At 45.0% G+C, this 19,125-nt stretch overlaps 1 protein-coding gene and 1 pseudogene across 1 annotated transcript in view; both read right to left on the bottom strand.

The window, feature by feature from the left end:
* The window catches only part of LOC142660572 (large ribosomal subunit protein uL23 pseudogene), a 46,148-nt pseudogene that overhangs the window by 17,801 nt on the left and 9,222 nt on the right, over window positions 1-19,125 (bottom strand).
* Window positions 16,810-19,125, bottom strand: part of VPS51 (VPS51 subunit of GARP complex) — a 44,087-nt gene continuing 41,771 nt past the window's right edge. Inside the window, exon 10 of the mRNA XM_075837194.1 lies at window positions 16,810-17,244. Within this exon, the coding sequence (XP_075693309.1) occupies window positions 16,984-17,244 (261 nt within the window). The 3' untranslated portion in view covers window positions 16,810-16,983. The remainder of the gene's footprint in view (window positions 17,245-19,125) is intronic.

Below are 19,125 nucleotides of genomic sequence, written 5' to 3' on the forward strand. Positions count from 1 at the left end.
CGCAGTGTTTAGAGGTATTCAGGTGGGGTCTTTGGCAGTTAAGTTAGCCTTGTTTGCCGACGATGTTATATTTTTTAAGTCTAATCCCCAAGAGCACTTACTGCCAGTTTTTAATTTTTTGCAATGTAAATGTAGCTAAAAGCGAACTGATGGAGTTAGGTAAACCGTTACCTAGGACCTTTTGGCACTCCTTGGGGTGTGGGATTTCTCCAGTTAAACAATGTATTACTTATCTAGGCATTAAGATAGGGAAGGTGCCAGAAACCCTGTATGGCCTGAACTATCCACCGCTATTTAAAAAAATACAGGCTGAACTCACAAGATGGCGTTAGTTGCCGTTATCCCTTATTGGGAGGTGCCACTTGATTAAGATGGTTAGTTTCCCTAGACTTTTGTATCCCTTTCAAACGCTCCCGCTCTTGCTGAAGCATGCGGATGTCTCCAAATTGAATGCTTCATTCACAAAATTCATATGGGCAGGGAAGAGGCCTCGCATTGCTCTCGCTAAGCTTATGCTAGGTAAACATGAGGGGCGGCTGAAGTTCCCAAATGTACGGGGTTACAACTTCCGCCAAGTAGTGGATTGGCTCCATGAAACGAGTCATCATTCCAACTTAGATCTGGAAGGGGCATATGCTTCGCCCTGGAACTTGAAAGCCTTGTTACACTGCAGAGTTGCTTCTCTTCCGTGCCGTCTCAAAACCTCCATTGTTCTGAAGGATACAGTTCTAGCTTGGAGAGCGGTTCGTAAAATCTTTGACCTGCCTCACTTACTCTCTAAATATATGCCGTTGTGTGGACATCCGGAATTCTTACCGGGAGTAGAAAGTGGGGATAGATTTATCTCTTGGGGGGAGGCAGGCCTTAATTGCGCTGGGGACCTTATGCATACAGAGGAAAGGAGATGGTTAACCGGGTCGGAAATCAAAGCTAGGCTTCGGCCCTCAGACGGTAACTAACTTTAATATTCTACAAGTTCTCCAGGTACACTAATTTTGTACATCTCGACTAAGGGATTTGACCACGGAAGCGTCCACACACACACTAGATGAGGTCATAGGTCCATCGTCTCTGCGGGCGACTATTTCAAGGTTGTATAGCGCACTTGGGGAGTGCTTTGTTCACCCGCGTCCACGATCTATGGTCAAAGTTTGGGAAAGATGGACTCAAGATCCGGCTATAGGGGAGAGCATACTGGACGGTTGGGAGACGGTACGGAAGGTTATCGTGAACGAGAGCTGGAGGGAAACCTATTTTAAGGTAATGCATTCGGCAATATATGGCTTCAATATTTTACCTTCACAGTCCTTCCCCGATCGCATTACTGGTTGCCCCAAATGTAGCACCCCCTGACGAATTTGTGGCACGGAGTATGGGGTTGTGCTCATGCTAAACGATATTGGGGGATGGTCCAAAACTATATTTCGGATCATTGGAAGGCAAAACTTCCAATAACGCCTCAGGCACTGCTGTTCCATCAGGTGCGGCCGCCAGAGGAAGATGGTGCTCTGGGGACGAGATCTCCTCCCCTCATGATACACATAATTTTATTTGTGGCCTTGAGATGTCTTCTGTGTAAATGGCTGGAAACCGACACACCGGGTCTTGACATGTTAGGCCCCATGCACACGAACGTGTTTTTGCGGCCGCAATTCCCCCGAAAATCCACGGGAGAATTGCGGCCCCATTCTTTTCTATGGGGCCATGCACACGACCGTAGTTTTTACGGTCCGTGCATGGCCCGGGAACCCGCACCGCAGAAAGAATGGGCATGTCCTATTACGGACATCTTCTTCGGTCCAGGCTCATTGAAAACAATGACGGCGGCCATGTGCATGTCGTACGACTTGCGGGCGGCCCGCGGCTGACAGTCCGCTGACAGTCCGCAGCCGCCCGACCCGAAAATCACGGCCGTGCACACGGCTACGGTCGTGTGCATGAGGCCTAAGTGTTACGTTTGAAACAGTTATTAACTCTCGAGCGGGTGGAGGTGGAAAGACGGAAAGAAGCAGGAGCTAAGAAGCTATTTGCTAAATGGCAGATATTTATTGAAACGCAATGCACAGCTGCCGAGGTGGCAGAAATTGTTACGCCCTTTAGGCACACAGCTTGGTATCATACGCAGCTTCTGGCAGGCACTTTAGGAGGTTTGGAACTTTAGTGCTGAGAGGGGATGATAGGGGGGGGGGGGAGGCCTCGGGATCTCGTGGACACCGGTTTATTACAATTATAATCCAGACATAGTTAATTTTTGCTGACCTAAGTCGTGCTCGGGGGTGGGGGAGGTCTTGTTCTTTCATTTGTTATGTAGATCAAACCATATGCCATGTTTACATGTTTATATGTTTTTGTATTGTTTGCGGTTGCGCGTTGTTCACTTAAGACGCAACCTTTGTGTAATATGTTTATAAGGAAATTTGAAAACGGTCAATAAAAAATAATGTTTAAAAAAAAAAAAAAAAAAAAGGTGCTGTAGATTTGAAGAACCTGCCAGGCAGACGACGTACAAATTAGATGTTGGAGGGGCGTGGCCTGCAGGTCATGGCGCCGGACGCTTAAACTTGGAGCTCCGTGCCCTGCCACAGAGCATCAGTCAAAATTAGTACTTACAGGTGACCATCTAAGGGTAAGAAGAGACCCCAAGGGCTTAGACTGCATTGATTCCTCCTGTCGCTCCCGCTACACCAACGCTGGACGGCTGCTTTCTCTGGAGGCCACATACACAGCTCCACACGCTGCATCAGCCGCCATCCTCAGCCACCCTGCTCCAGCAGCCAGAGATGCTGCTACGGTCGACAAACTAAACGGCTCCCGAACATAAGGGTAAGCCACAGAGCCTGCTGGCTCCTACTGACGCCCTAAGCTCTCCCATGCCGGCATCCACCCCATCCAGCACATCGAGGATGGAGCGGCCAAATTTAGAAGAGGCGGCGGCCGCCATGACACACGTTGGCAGCGAGCTCAAGGGAGGACACTGCGCACTAGCAGCTTGACCCTGCGTTACTGCAGACTATGGATTCTGATACCCCTCGCCCGACTGCATCTCCTAAACCCCAAAGGCCTACGCTGAAAAATAATGTCACCCTACCTGGTTCCCCCTACAACCCCTCTAGGCAATCCGCCACAGAAGATGATCTAGGTGATACCCCATCTCTATCACCCTATGCACAGGTTCCGCCAGTATCTGCATCAGACTCTGATCACCATCTGACGTGCCGAGAATATGGCGGGAATGCTTCTCCCAGCTACCTACCAAAGGGGACTTCCAAAACATGATTCAGGAGGTAAAAGAAACCTTCCACTCGGAACAAGCAGCTGTCTGTCAAGACCTGCATCAAATTGCCACAAGAGTGGAGACTTTGAAGGACAACCACGACACCACCAGATGCCATGTCTCTGCCCTTCAAGCTACGGCGTCCACTCAAGTCGCCTCTATTAGAGACATGTAGTTACATTTGGAGGATCTGGACAACAGAGGATGTCAACAAAATATCAGGATTAGGGGCATCCCTGAAAATTCGGGACAAGAACAACTTAATTTCATGTTAGGGACTATCTTTAACGACATTCTGGGAACCCCTCCTTCCCACAAAATATCACTTGATAGAGTGAACCGAGCACAGAGCACAGGACTTTCGTACCAAAGAGGAAATCATGCCCAAAGCCTGGTATGTGGCTATTATTCTAAACTTTTCCCTTCCGCAGAGCGCTACTACTCGACTGGGGATCGGGAGTTACTGACCATCAACTTGGCTCTGGAGGTGTGGAGACATCTACTAGAGGGCGCAGCTCATCCCATCCTGATATTTACTGACCTCAACAACCTCACCTATCTTTAGACGGCTCAATGGCTGAACCCCCGTCAAGCCAGGTGGTCGCTGTTCTTTGCCCGGTTCCAGTTTAAGCTCCACTACTGCCCTGCCGACAAGAATGTAGGGGCCGATGCCTTGTCCAGGTCGTTCGAGACTGAGGGCACCATGGAGTCTCCCCAAAACATTATTGATCTGTCTTGCATTGTCTCTGTCAACCCCCTGCAAGTTAGAGACATTCCTCCGGGGAGGACTTTTGTACGCCTGGCAGACAGAGGAAGAATTCTTCGCTGGGGACACAGCTCCAAACTGGCAGGTCACGCGGGTGCCCGTAAGACCCGAGACCTGATTGCCCATCATTTCTGGTGGCCCACGCTGCCCAAACACATCATGGACTTTGTCTCGTCCTGCACGGTGTGCGCAGCTAACAAGGTTGCTCACTCCAAACCTGCTGGCCTGCTCCAGCTGCTGCCTGTGCCCAATGCTCCCTGGCAGCATATAGCAATGGACTTTGTCACGGACCTGCCTCCCTCTGCTGGATGCAGTACGGTCTGGGTGGTGGTGGACTGATTCTCGAAGATGGCTCATTTCGTTCCGCTGACCGGCCTACCTTCTGCTTCTCGACTGGCCAACCGCTTCATCCAACACATCTTCCGCCTGCATGGCTTACCTCTGCATATCGTGTCTGATCGGGGGGGTTTCAGTTCACCTCAAAGTTCTGGTGAGCCCTCTCTAACCTCCTCGATATAAAGTTGGACTTATCCTCAGCCTACCATCCCCATTCCAATGGTCAAGTCGAGAGGATCAATCAGATCACGGAGAACTACCTAGAACACTTCATCTCCAGGCAGCATGATGACTGGGTGCAGCTTCTTCCTTGGGTCGAGTTCTCTTACAACAACCATACAAGCGAGTCCACAAGAACCACACCCTTCTTCATCGTTTACATCCAACACCCACGAATCCCTCTCCCAGTGTCAGTTATGTCGCAGGTGCCCGCAGCTGACTCTGCATTCAGGGACTTCCTACAGATCTGGTAGCAAACCCGATCCTCTATTCTGCTGGCGGTCGACCACATGAAGCGAAAGGCAGACACAAGGAGAAGAGAGCCTCCCCAGTTTCTCCTCGGTACCAAGGACTGGCTGTCCTCAAGAAATATCCAGCTGAGGATGCCATCGTGCAAAGTCACTCTCAGGTTCCTCTTTGATTTCCTCCAGCGGATCAACCCGGTCTCTTATAAGCTTCGGCTGCCCGCTACCCTCAGAATCCCCAACTCCTTTCACGTGTCTCTTCTGAAGCCTGTGGTCCTGAACCGCTACTCTAAGACTCTTTGCCCTGCAGTTGCTCCCAGCGGTTCTGCCGATGTATTAGAGGTCAAGGAGATCTTGGACTTCAAGAGGATAAGAGGAAAAGCTTTTTACTTGGTGGATTGGAAGGGGTTTGGCCCAGAAGAGAGGTCCTGGGAGCCAGAGGAGAACGTTGAGGCTCCTTCCCTCATTAAGAAGTTCCTCTCTTTCTGGCCCCAAGAAGAGGTGGTGTAAGATGGGGGATACTGTAACATCCGCGGTCACAGACTGCAGACTCGTTATCCTGCACACGTCTTCCTCCCCAGAGATGTCAGCAGACGCGGCCCTCCTGTTCTGCAGTGACTACTAGGGTGCGTGCTCAAGATCAATCCTGGCCTTAAAGGGCCAGAGCACACGTTTTAGATTTCACTGATTGCTTCCAGATCACCCTGGACTATAAGAAGGGCCATGCCCCTACACTCATTGGCTGAGCGTTGTTGTGTTTACCTGTGTTAGTCTTTGCAAATGGTCCCTTAGTGTTTTCCAGTTCCCAGTGTTCCCGTTCCTGCTACCTGTATCCTTTGCTACCTTGTTCCTGTGCCGTAGAGAATTGGAGTCGTGTTGTGTCGTATACAATGCCTGCTGTATTTCACTGCACCTGGTGTCTGCTTGCTGCCAAGGTCCCATCCGAGCCTGCCATCACTACTGTCTGTATTGCAACAGGTACCCTTATTCGAACAATGGACTTTGCCTTGGTATCCTGTTTGGCCAGCTGCTATCCCGCTACGGCGGTATGGCCCAGTGGGTCCATACACCCATCGTGACACTCCTAACAGCTCCTTAGCCGCAGTCGTTTGACTACTGTAGCCCGACTCCCCCTTACCTTGGGTATAATTTTTGCAGTTCTCCCTCTGCTCCTAGAGAGAGTTGCAAAGTATAATTTTGAATTACAAGCTTCTCTAACCTGCGTCATTATCATCCACCCCAGGGTAGCTCGTTTTCCCTGGTAGTAATCCCCGTACATGATGCGTATTGATTTTATGTGTTTTTTCAAGTTACTTATGATATACGTTTTGCTTCCCCGTTTTGTCTCTCTCCCTGTGTCTCCCACCCTCTTTAAACCACCTCCGACACTAATGGACAAGATGACTTTATTTATTCCGAGCATGCCATTAGAAGGAGTATCATGGAGATCTGCTGACTACGAAACCTGACAGAGGTCCTCCTCTATGTAACCGTGAGCTGTGTACACTTGCACTTTCACCATCACTTATTCTCCTCCGATTATATATATATATATATATATATATATATATATATATATATATATATATATATAAACCATGGTTAAATTTGTCACACAATGTAAAGGGCCTCAACTCCAATGTGAAACGTCATTTGGTCCTTAGAGAATTGGAATCGCTTGGAGCGGAAGTTGCCTTTTTAACCCCTTTAGTTAAACAGTTAGTGTATAAATGATTAAACATTGTTCTAATTTTTTTAATTTTTTCACGAGTCAGGAAATATTATAAATTAGATTATAATTTATAACATTTCCCTGTGCTGGTCACTAGAGGGAGCAATTCCCAAAATTGCAGCATTGGCATGTGGTAAAGCAACCACATTGCTTTATGCTGCAAAATTTGAGAAGACACACTCGCTCTAGCATCCTCAAACAATCCCCCCTCCTTTCTCCTGGCTAGTGCCAGGAGAAAGGAGGGGATTGAATGTTCAAACCTCCTACACTGTGTGTCGCCATTTTTTGAGCGAATACACAGTGTAGTAGGCTTACATACAGTGGTAATCACACAGTAAAACACTAACAAACACAGACATAACTTACCTGCTCCTGCCGCCGCCACTCCCTCTGGTCCGCCCGCTCCATCTGCTCCCTCCGCTTGCTTCAGAACACATGTCCGGAAGTAGTAATCTTACTGTCCGGCCGCGGCTTCCGGTTCACAAGAAAATGGCGCCGGATGTCGCTTGGCCGAAGACCTTCCATTTGGACTGTGTGGGAGCGGCGCATGCGCCGTTCCCACACAGACGGCGTACACCATAGTGAATGGAACGGCTCCCGTTCGCATTCTCTATGGGGATGTATGTGCCGTATTCCACGTCTGTATGTGTCGTTAATCGACACATACAGAGATGAAAAAAAAATGGCAGCCCCCATAGAGAAGAAAAAGTTAGAAAATAAAAAAAAGATGTAATTTACATCAGTTGTGTTTAGTGCAATTGTTTGGCGGTTTTTTACTTTGATCTCCTCCCCCTTGTTCACATGTGTATTTAAGATGAATGTTGTGCCATGATTTTACTCATTTTTTGGCCTGATGAAGACGCAGGTTCTGCGTTGAAACACGTTGTCCTTCTTTGCAAAATAAATCCACCTATTATTACTCCTTTGTGTAGCGCTGTCCTATATCCATTTTTAATATATATTTTTTTCTAAAAAATATATACTTTTTAAAATAGCTGTATGAGGACTTGTTTTTTGCGGGATTAGTTGTACTTTTTAATGGCACCATTTTGGGGTACATATAATTTTTTGATTAACTTTTTTTTTGGGGGGGGGGGGGGATTAGAAAAAAACCCTGAAATTCCACCATTGTTCTATGCGTTTTAAATTGACATCGTTCACTGTGTGGTGTAAATAACACGCTGCCTTTATTCTATCGGTCGGTACGATTACGGCGATACCACATATGTAGAGTTTTTTTATGTTTTACAACTTTTGCACAATAAAAACACTTTTTCCATCAATGTAGTGATGTTTTGGGCTTGCTTTTTGTGGGACGAGACATAGTTTTGATTGGTACTGTTTTGGGGTACATGGGACTTATTGATTGATTTTTATTATAACTTTTTTGGGGGTCAATGGAAAAAAATTTCGCCATTGTTTTTTGCATTTTTTTTTTACGGTGTTCACCTTGCGATTTAAATTACATATTAACTTTATTAATACAGTCGTGACGATACTATATATGTGTTGTTTTATTTATTTTTTACACTTTTACTAAATAAAACCACTTTTTATGGCAAAAAATTTATTTATTTTTTTTACTGTCATTTTTATTAATAATCTATTACTTATTTTTTTAGTCTCACTAGGGGGCTTCACTGTTCGATACTTAGTATACCAGAGCATTATTGCCTGTCAGTATAAATCTGACAGGTAATCTAATAGAACGTGCCTCCGGCACATCCTAATAGGCATATGCACAGAGCAGACCTGGGGGCTTTATCAGGCCCCCTGGCTGCAATGACACCCCATCGGAGACTCGCGATTGCATTTGCGGCCGATAGGTGAGAGAGGGGGCTTACTCCCACTGTAAACAAGTTAAATGCTGCGGTCGCTATTGACGTCGGCATTTAACGGGTAAAACGGCCGCACGTTGGAGCAGGAGCCCAGCTGTCATCAAACAGCCGAGCCCCGGCCTACACGGGAGACCCATGCAGGACTTAGACTGGGCCACCGTGAAAAGGCGGCGGCCTAGCCTAAGGCCCCTTAGTGACACCGTGAAAAGGCGTATTGGTGGTCACTAAGGGGTTAAAAGAGACTCATTTGGACTCCACTGGCTCAATGCGTTTTGCTCAGGGGACTTTTCCTGTTGTATACTCTGCCTCCTCAGGCCGTAAGAGGGCAGTGGTCGCCATTTTAATATCCCGTACGTGTCCTCTCCTGGTCCATACATCACACCATAACCCATATGGTAGATATATTATTTTGGAAGGGACTTTATCTGGCCAACCTATTGTCCTCTGTAATGTTAACTCCCCTAATACTTCACAGCTTGCCTTTCTACACAGGGTCCTCGCCAAACTACACGACCTCTCTCGAGGGATGTGGCTGATAGGTGGAGAATTCAACGTCCCATTTTCCACGTCCACGGACAGAGTTTCTCCCTCACACAGTAGCCCGTCCCCCACCCTCGCCGGACTTTCTACTCACTTCAGGCAGCTGATTAGAGAGCACCACCTTTATGACCTGTGGCGAGTCGATCATCCAGGCAACAGGCCCTACACCTTCTTCTCACATGCTCACAACACCCATATTCGCCTGGACTATTTTTTCGTTAATATTCCTGCCCTCCGCCTACTCCGCTCAGCGATCATTCACTCTATATCCTGGTTCGACCATGCGCCAGTCTCAGTAAACTTACAAGTCAGTAGGTCCTCTACGAGATCATGTCATTGGCGTCTAAATGAATCATTAGTTAAAACCCCAATTCTCAGAGATGAGCTGGGAACTCATCTACGTGGCTTCTACAAACATGACGACGGTTCGGTCCAATGGATCTCCACCCTCTGAGAAGCCCATAAGGCTGTACTGAGAGGACACTGCATGGCTATGGGTTCCAGATTAAAAAGAGATTCTAGGGCCAAACGGGATGCACTTCTTAAAAGACTTTCCAGACTGGAGAGGGCAATGCGGGATCGACCGGCTGTGTCGACCCTGAGGAAGCTCATTGAAGCTTAAAGATATAGCCATGAAAGGAGTAGAAAAATCACTCCTCTACACTAAACAGCGATATTACGACAAGGGCAACAAGGCTCATACTCTCTTAGCCTGACTATTGGGAGACCAAACGACTGACAGCTCGGACCTACTCCAGCATCATCCAGATTACATCCCCCTACTATACAAGGGGGCACCACCTCACAGATAGTCCGGCTTTGGGCTAGGGCAGATATCTTCCACCTGGCCAATATGGTTAATCCCCTATCGCTAGATCTTCACCTATTTTCTTTCTTCCAACAGCACCATAATGTTCTCTTCCTTTGTATTCTTCCACGGTCTGCAAATTAGACACTACATGCAACGAACCTTCGGATCCACTCGGGTCTCTAAGCCCACCAGCTTTGTGAAAAAATATGTTGCCACAATAACACAACTAGGGGTCTTATATCTGCCATTTATACCATATTGCTCTCCCCAGATATCTCCTCTCCACCTATTCATAGATATATGACTAAGTGGGAAGCCATATTGGGTAGACCCATCCCTTCCTCCTTGTGGCAGATCATCTGTTCGAGAGCAGCTAAAAAACTTCTCTTTGTACAACGTATAAAGAAAATCAATATAAAACCCTTATGTTCTGGTATCACAACCCTGCCCTCTTACATAGCTTCAATCCGGATATCTCATCAGATTGCTGGCGATGCCAAGATCAGAGGGGTGACCTGGTTTATATTTTTTGGGACTGCCTCCTTGTGCAGCAGTTCTGGTTGGAGGTTAGGAATCTGACTGCCACGGTATTGCAACATGATATTCCCCTGGACACTCTACATAATTTACTAAATGTCCCTCCTCGGTCAATAGGGAAGGAATCAGCTCGACTATTCCATCACTTTCTCATGGCAGCTAAAACTCTTGATTGCATCAAAATTGGAGACAAATTACACCTCCCTCCAACACTGACTTGCTGACTAGGATTAGGGAAATCCGCACTATGGAACATATGACTGCCTCACTTTGCAACTCTTTGGACAGATTTAAATTAATTTGGGACCCTTGGGACACATACTGGTTGCCATTATCCTTGGGTTAGACCCTTGACCGACCACTTAGAGACCTCGGTCTTCCTTCCGTCTATCGTCCCCCCCCCTTGTTTTGTTTTGTTTAGTCTAGTTTGATCTCCTAGAAGTTCTCTAATTTAATACCGTTTCTTACGCACATTTACGCACTGGTAACGTGAATTTTTGTATTGAGAATCTGATTTGATTTTCATGTCTGCCTATTAGACATTTCTGTATGATTTGTATGGCCTGCCCGTACGACTTCTATGTTTTGCATGTTTCTTGAAATACCTTTCAATAAAAATACAGTTGAAACCGAATTCAATGTTGTACCCTGAAGAGACTACTTTTCTCACCCAGGTGTCCGAGATGTGAGAGAACAAGATGTCTGGAAAAATTAGAAGTCTTCACACCTCCAGGTGAAACTGGTTTTACCTGCTGCAGCTTTAGCGGCCTGAGGACAGAAGCACCAAAAGGAACAGGGCTTGAAGGAAACTCTGTTCTTAGAGTTCTGGTGGGACTTATGTCTGGATTCTCATGGACCGAGGAATCCATTAAAGGGACAAAAACGAGGTCCCAGTTTCCTGGAATTATCAGCACGATGAGCCTTAGTTTGAGGCAGGAGGTGCATTTCCCACCTGCTGCTTCCAAGATGATTTTATCCAAGTGGGCTCCAAAAAGACTGGAGCCAACTAAAAGAAGAGCCGTGAAAAAGCATTTAGAAACAGTGTTGGTAGATCAGCATTCGAGCCATGTCATCGGGTACATGGTGACCATGGAAGAAGTGACACAAGACAATCCGCAGGCTGGGAGGCCTTGCATAGACATTTAGTAGCGTCTGACAGATGGTGAGAGATTCATCAGATCTTTAGTGGGCTCCCCTGAAAGGAAACCATGACTGAGCCCATTCAGTAGAGGGTCTGCTGACCCATGTGAAAGCAAAGTATCAAGGCTGAGCAAACGCCCTCAAAAGAGGACCTGGAGAAAGACTATGAGGCGATCCAAAGGATCGCGTAATGAGGCGGAGTCTGCCATAGGAAGAGTAGTGGTCTTGGCCAGATGGGAGATCAGAGGATCCACAGCCAGAGCTTTTGCCCATTTTGAGGAAATATCCTCTCGAAAAAGAAACATAAAAGCCAGATGAGTGGTCTGAGCAAATTTCTTATCAGGATGCTTCCATTCATTTAAAGGGAATGTGACGCTAGAAAAAAATTAATATTTTTTTTAGTTAAACAATTAGTGTATAGGTGATTAAACATTGTTCTAATTTTTTTCACGAGTCAGGAAATATTATAAATTAGATTCTAATTTATAATATTTCCCAGTGCTGGTCACTAGATGGAGCAATTCCCAAAATTGCAGCATTGCATGTGGTAAAGCAACCACATTGCATTATGCTGCAAAATTTGAGAAAACTCACTCGCTCTAGTGAGCTAGTGCTAGGGCTAGTGCCGGGAGAAACGAGGGGATTGAACGGTCAAACCTCCTACACTGTGTGTCGTCATTTTTTGAGCTAACACACAGTGTAGTAGGTTTACATACACTAGTAAACACACAGTAAAACACTTACATACACAGAAATAACTTACCTGCTCCAGCCGCCGCCGCTCCCTCCGCCTGCTACCTCCCGCTCCAAGTGCACAAGTCCGGAAGCCGCGACCGGAAGTAGTAATCTTACTGTCCGGCCGCGACTTCCGGTCCACAGGAAAATGGCGCCGGACGTCGCACAGTTCAACTTGGACTGTGTGGGAGCGGCGCATGCGCCGTTCCCAAACAGATGGCGTACAGCATAGTGGATGGAACGGGCCCCGTTCGCATTCACTATGGGACTGTATGTGCCGTATTCCATGTCTGTATGTGTCGTTAATCGACACATACAGAAAAGGAAAAAAAAATGGCCGCCCCCATAGAGAAGAAAAAGTGAATAAAAAAAAATGTAATTCACAAACACACAAATAAATATAAAAGTTTTTAATAAAACACTAAAATCAAACTGATGTAAAAAAATTTTTTTTCGTGACACTGTTCCTTTAATACTACTTCTTCAAACTCTGAGTGGGAAGGGAAAGGTTTGTGCGGTCGCCTAAGGAGAAGGAAGGTGACCATCTCCACAGAGTAAAACAGGTCTGCATCTATAAGATGTCTCTGACCGCAGTGATGAAACTGCCCACTATAGAAGCCATCTTGGAAGATTGCTTGTTATCCAGCTCCGAATTGGGATGCGAGTGTTCACTCTCGGCCAAGGCTTACCACTGAGGGGAAGAAGCGGCAGATAGATCCCCTGGAGGGGGAAGGAAGACTGGTGAGGCAGTAGATATTGAGGGCAGTTTAGACTGCATGGATCTAACCCATCTAGGAGGCCTGCCACAGGAATAAGATGTGGACGGGGAATCCCAAGAAAGGTTGGTCAGCGAGGCAAACCAAGATGCCTATCATGGACTGGGCGTCACCTGGGGTAACCTATTACAGTTCAGCATTAGGCGTGGACATTGCTGTAGGTGGCTGAGATAGCCGATCATCCACAGATGCTTGGCCTGGAGGCCAGCATGTAACGCACAGAGGAGAAGGTTGACCACATGAGACTTTTTGGCCACATGTGAAACAGGCAAAGTGAACTACCCTTTAGATGGATTGGTGTCTGACATGGCAGAATAGGGGTTATTAAGTTCCTCAGTTACAACTGGGAAAAAACTAGTGACTATGAGTCAACTCAATATATTGCAAGAGCAGGGCAGTGACTCCCTAGGAGGGTGTAATGGCCCCCTGAATTTACCTAGTGTTCTTGGTATATGCTCCCCTACTGTAATGACTGGTTCAGTGTCTGGGAAGGGTTTAGGAATAAAAGGAGGGGGTGCCAAAGGCAGTGCCTACCTATTTGAAAAGTGAACAATGCGGTCCCAGCGCCAACAGCAGCAGCAGCCCTAGAGAGGTCCTGTAATACGGTGTCCCCGCTTGTCCGTGAGAACCAGAGAGCAGGAGATAATGACCTGCCTCCTCTCCATGCCGCAATTGGTCGTTGGCGGATACGTATTTGCCCCGAATCGCTAGCCAGGTGCAGAGGCGTGAGCCCCACCCCCTGACAAAGCCCAAAAAATGGTGGCCCGCAGGGGGAGATGGGAGTGAGACGTAGGGCTTACGGGACCGTGGCCCCATCTAAGGTACCCCCAGGGAAGGAGTCCTCAGTAGCGCCAGGAAAAGTGCACTAAAAACGCACCAGGCGCACAAAGCACTAATAGGGAGAGGTTGAGGTAATATTCACCTGTCCTGAAGTTAAAGAGGCTCTGTCACCAGATTTTGCAACCCCTATCTGCTATTGCAGCAGATCGGCGCTGCAATGTAGATAAGAGTAACGTTTTTATTTTTTAAAAACGAGCATTTTTGGCCAAGTTATGATCATTTTTGTATTTATGCAAATGAGGCTTGCAAAAGTCCAAGTGGGCGTGTTTAAAGTAAAAGTCCAAGTGGGCGTGTATTATGTGCGTACATCGGGGCGTTTTTAATACTTTTACTAGCTGGGCGTTCTGACGAGAAGTATCATCCACTTCTCTTCAGAACGACCAGCTTCTGGCAGTGCAGATCTGTGACGTCACTCACTTCCTGCCCCAGGTCCTGCATCGTGTCGGCCACATCGGCACCAGAGGCTACAGTTGATTCTGCAGCAGCATCAGCGTTTGCAGGTAAGTAGCTACATCGACTTACCTGCAAACGCTGATGCTGCTGCAGAATCAACTGTAGCCTCTGGTGCCGATGTGTCCTCGCTCGTCCGACACGATGCATGACCTGTGAGTGACGTCACAGCGTGATCTCTCGAGAACACGCTGTGTGTCTGCACTGCCAGAAGCTGGGCGTTTTGAAGAGAAGTGGATGATACTTCTCGTCAGAACGCCCAGCTAGTAAAAGTAGTAAAAACGCCCCGATGTACGCACATAATACACGCCCACTTGGACTTTTACTTTAAACACGCCCACTTGGACTTTTGCAAGCCTCATTTGCATAAATACAAAAATGGTCATAACTTGGCCAAAAATGCTCGTTTTTTTAAAATAAAAACGTTACTGTAATCTACATTGCAGCGCCTATCTGCTGCAATAGCAGATAGGGGTTGCAAAATATGGTGACAGAGCCTCTTTAAGTTCATCTCCAGAATGTAGGACTACCAGCGAAGTCACATTCATGTTCCTGCTGCAGTGAGATGGGACACAGGTAGGAAGCAAAGAGAGACGGTCTTGCTCTCTTGTCTTCAGCAGTGTAGGGGGACAACAGTGCGTTGAAACACTGAGTGCCCGCCAAATGTTGGGGAAAGCAGAGGGACAGCATCCCGTTAACTCGCTGGAAGAAAAAAATAAAAATGAAAAACCCCACAATGATAGCCTCCTGTACTAGCAGGGGTGTCTACCTTCTACGGACACTAAGCCAATACGGACTAGCTCAGTGCCTGTAAGTATATACTGTAGGAAGAGCCAACACTTTTTTTCTATTCTTAATGTAACGCCTCCTTTGAGCAACAGCATATAACCATAGTCTGTGTCTCTCAATGAGACAAACGAGAAATTTGTAAAGCAGTGAGCTCCACCTAGTGGCAGCTGCAGGCAGCCAGATTGATATTTTTGGACTCGACTATGTGAAGACAAGCAGGCACATATTTTGTATATTAACTGCCTAACGACATGCCACGTACATGTACGTGTCAGCCGTTAAAAGGGAAGTATGAAGCGGCTCATATGCTGAGCACGCTCCATAATTAGCGGGTGTTGGCTGTGTAATACAGCTGACATCACTGCAACGAACAGAATAAAATATCACTTTGATTCCGCGTGTTTAACCCCTTAGATGCTCTGGTCAATCGCGACAACAGCATCTAAGGCATTAGAATGAGGGGGAGGCCCCGCTGATCGCGGGGTGCCGATGGTTGTCATGGCAGCCTTGGGGCCTAATGAAGGCCCTCAGGTCTGCCATCTTTGTACACCTATTAAGCGCTCTTAAAATCCAATCGGAGCCTATTAAAATAGCTATATGCTGCAAAACATTATTATTGCAGTATATAGTGCAAGTGATCTAACGATTGCTGGTTCAAGTCCCCTATGGAGACTTCTGGGAAAATTTTTACAAGATTAAGTTTTTTTCTAATGTACCAAAAAAAAGTCAACATAACTTGTATTGTCGCGTCTGTAAAAGTCAGAAATATCACAATATAACGTTATTCAATCGCTCAGTGAACGAAAAAAAGAAAATTTAAAACCGCCAAAACTGCTGTTTTTTGGTCACCTTAGCTCCCCCCAAAAAATTGAATAAAAAGTGATCAAGTCGCATGTATCCCAAAATAGTACTAGTAAAAACTACAGGACGCCCCGCAAAAAATAAGCCATCACGCCGCTAAATGTACAGAAAAGAAAAAATGTTATGGCTCTGAGAATATGGTGACACAAACAGATTGGTGAAAGAAAAAAAACAAAACATAAAACTTGGTATCGCCGTAAATTGTATCAACCTGCAGAATAAAGTGAACAAGTACTTTTCAACGCAAGATGAACCCCCTTAAAAACGCGGTTTTTTTGCCCATTCACCCCACACATTTTTTTTCACTTTCCCAGTACATAATATGGTGCCATGAAAAACTACAACTTGTCCTGCAAAAACAAGCCCTCATATGGCAATGTCAATGAAAAAACTAAAAGTTATTGTTTTTGAAAGGTGAGGAAGAAAAAAACTAAAATGAAGAATCGAAAATTGTCCACGTCATTAAGGAGTTAATGCATAGTGAACAAATTACATGCATGGAAATAGTACTTTGGTGTGATTGAAAGACGTGTAAGTAATATGGATAAATAGCGAAAATGGCTAGTAAATAGACATTGTGCAACTTGCTATATAAACCCACAGATCACTCGAGTGTGTTGGTTAATCATGTACTATGCATTAGTTCATAGTCGCGTATTTAGCAATGCACTGTTGAAATAACGTGTATATCAGTGTTGCAAATGAGAATGACACAATGCATATTAACTGACAAACAAAAATAGCCCGACAAGAAATTAAATGGACGGTTAAACAAAATCCAATAAAAGAACAAAGCATATTAATAAAAAATAAAAAAACACGAGAGAATTTTGCTGTTACTAAAACCACAATGCATCTCTGGATAGTGGATTTAAGGAGTGCTGCTAAAAACAGGTGGCTAAAAAAATTCAATGTCTGTGTTAACATTTTATTTGATATATTACAGTATCTAAATGTAATAGTGTATTCACCAAAGTGAACAGCAGAGTATTTTCTTTTTATATACAGATATATATGTGAGTTTGAGATATATACATTTCACACATTAATTCTTGTATATACTGATCTCACAGAAATATGTATGTGCCCTTCTGTCAGCCCCTCTCGCATATGACCTCAATCACACTCTGCTCCATGGGGGAAGGATCCAAGCATCGGTGAGCAGCACTGCCCACAACCTCATCCAAAAGGCAATGGACTAGATTCTCATCACTGACAAAGCGCCACAGGTAGAGCTGCAGGTAGTGGCAATCTACTTGTATCTGCTGGAGACCAAAGCGGCCGAATGTTCTTAGACGGACACACTCCAGAAAAGTCTTAAGGCTGATTTTAATAATTCCCGTAAGAATAGAGACCTGACACAAGAAAAATTGGAGATTATAAACATTATATTGAGAAAAAAAATTATGAAAATAAGAAAAAGTAATAAGTCAATTTAAAATTTGTCTCAAATTACTTAAAACATTGATTAAAAAAAATAATTCTAAATACATAGCCTTTAACCCCTTCCCTCTTTAGCCACTTTTGACCTTCCTGACAGAGCCTCATTTTTCAAATCTGACATGTGTCACTTTATGTGGTAATAACTCCGGAATGCTTTCACCTATCCAAGCGATTCTGAGATTGTTTTCTCGTGACACATTGGACTTTATGTTACTGGCAAAATTTGCTCGATATGTTCAGTATTTAATTGTGAAAAACACCAAAAATTAGCGAAAAATTGCAAAAATTAGCATTTTTCTCAATTTAAATGTATCTGCTTGTAAGACAGGCAGTTATACCACACAAAATTGTTGCTAATTAACATCACCCATATGTCTACTTTAGATTGGCATCGTTTTTTGAACATCCTTTTATTTTTCTATGACCTCACAAGGCTTAGAACTTTAGCAGCAATTTCTCACATTTTCAAGAAAATGTCAAAAGGCTATTTTTACAGGGGCCAGTTCAGTTGTGAAGTGGTTTTGAGGGCCTTATATATTAGAAACCCCCAAAAAGTCACCCCATTTTAAAAACTTCACCCCTCAAAGTATTCAAAACAGCATTTAGAAAATGTCTTAACCCTTTACACATTTCACAGGAATTAAAGCAAAGTAGAGGTGAAATTTACAAATTTCATATTTTTCTGCAGAAATAAATTTTTAATACTATTTTTTTTATAACACAGAAGGTTTTACCAGAGAAATGCAACTCAATATTTGTTGCCCAGTTTCTGCAGTTTTAGGAAATATCCCACATGTGGCCGTAGCGTGCTACTGGAATGAAGCACCGGCCTCAGAAGCAAAGGAGAACCTAGTGGATTTTGGGGCCTTATTTTTGTTAGAATATATTTTAGGCATCATGTCAGGTTTGAAGGGCTCTTGCAGTGACAAAACAGTAAAAATCCCCCAAAAGTGACCCCATCTGGGAAACTAGACACCTCAAGGAAATTATCTAGGGGTGTAGTGAGCATTTTGACCGCACAGGTTTTTTACAGAAATTATTGGAAGTAGGCCGTGAAAATTAAAATCAACATTTCTTCAAAGAAAATGTAGGTTTAGCGATTTTTTTTCTCATTTCCACAAGGACTAAAGGAGAAAAAGCACCGTAAAATTTGTAAAGCAATTTCTCCCGAGTAAAACAATACCTCACATGTGGTAATAAACGGTTGTTTGGAGACACGGCGTGGCTAAGAAGGGAAAGAGCACCATTTGGCTTTTGGAGTTCACATTTAGCAGGAATGGTTTGCGGAGGCCATGTCACATTTACAAAGCCCCTGAGGTGACAAAACAGTGGAAACCCCCAACAAGTGACCCCATTTTGGAAACTATACCCCTTGAGGAAATTATCTAGGGGTATAGTGAGCATTTTGACCCCACAGTTTTTTTGCAGAAATTTTTGCAAGTAGGCTGTGAAAATGAAAATCTACATTTTTTCAAATAAAATGTAGGTTTAGCTAATTTTTTTTAATTTCCACAAGGACTAAAGGAGAAAAAGCACCATAAAATTTGTAAAGAAATTTCTCCCGAGTAAAACAATACCCCACATGTGGTAATAAACGGCTGTTTGGACACACGGCGAGGCTGAGAAGGGAAAGAGCGCCATTTGGCTTTTGGAACTCAAATTTAGCAGGAATGGTTTGCGGAGGCCATGTCACATTTACAGAGCCCCTGAGGGGATAAAACAGTGGAAACCCCCCACAAGTGACCCCATTTTGGAAACTACACCCATTGAGGAAATTATCTAGGGGTATAGTG

Source organism: Rhinoderma darwinii, chromosome 9 (genome assembly GCF_050947455.1).
Source record: "Rhinoderma darwinii isolate aRhiDar2 chromosome 9, aRhiDar2.hap1, whole genome shotgun sequence".
NCBI lineage: Eukaryota > Metazoa > Chordata > Amphibia > Anura > Rhinodermatidae > Rhinoderma > Rhinoderma darwinii.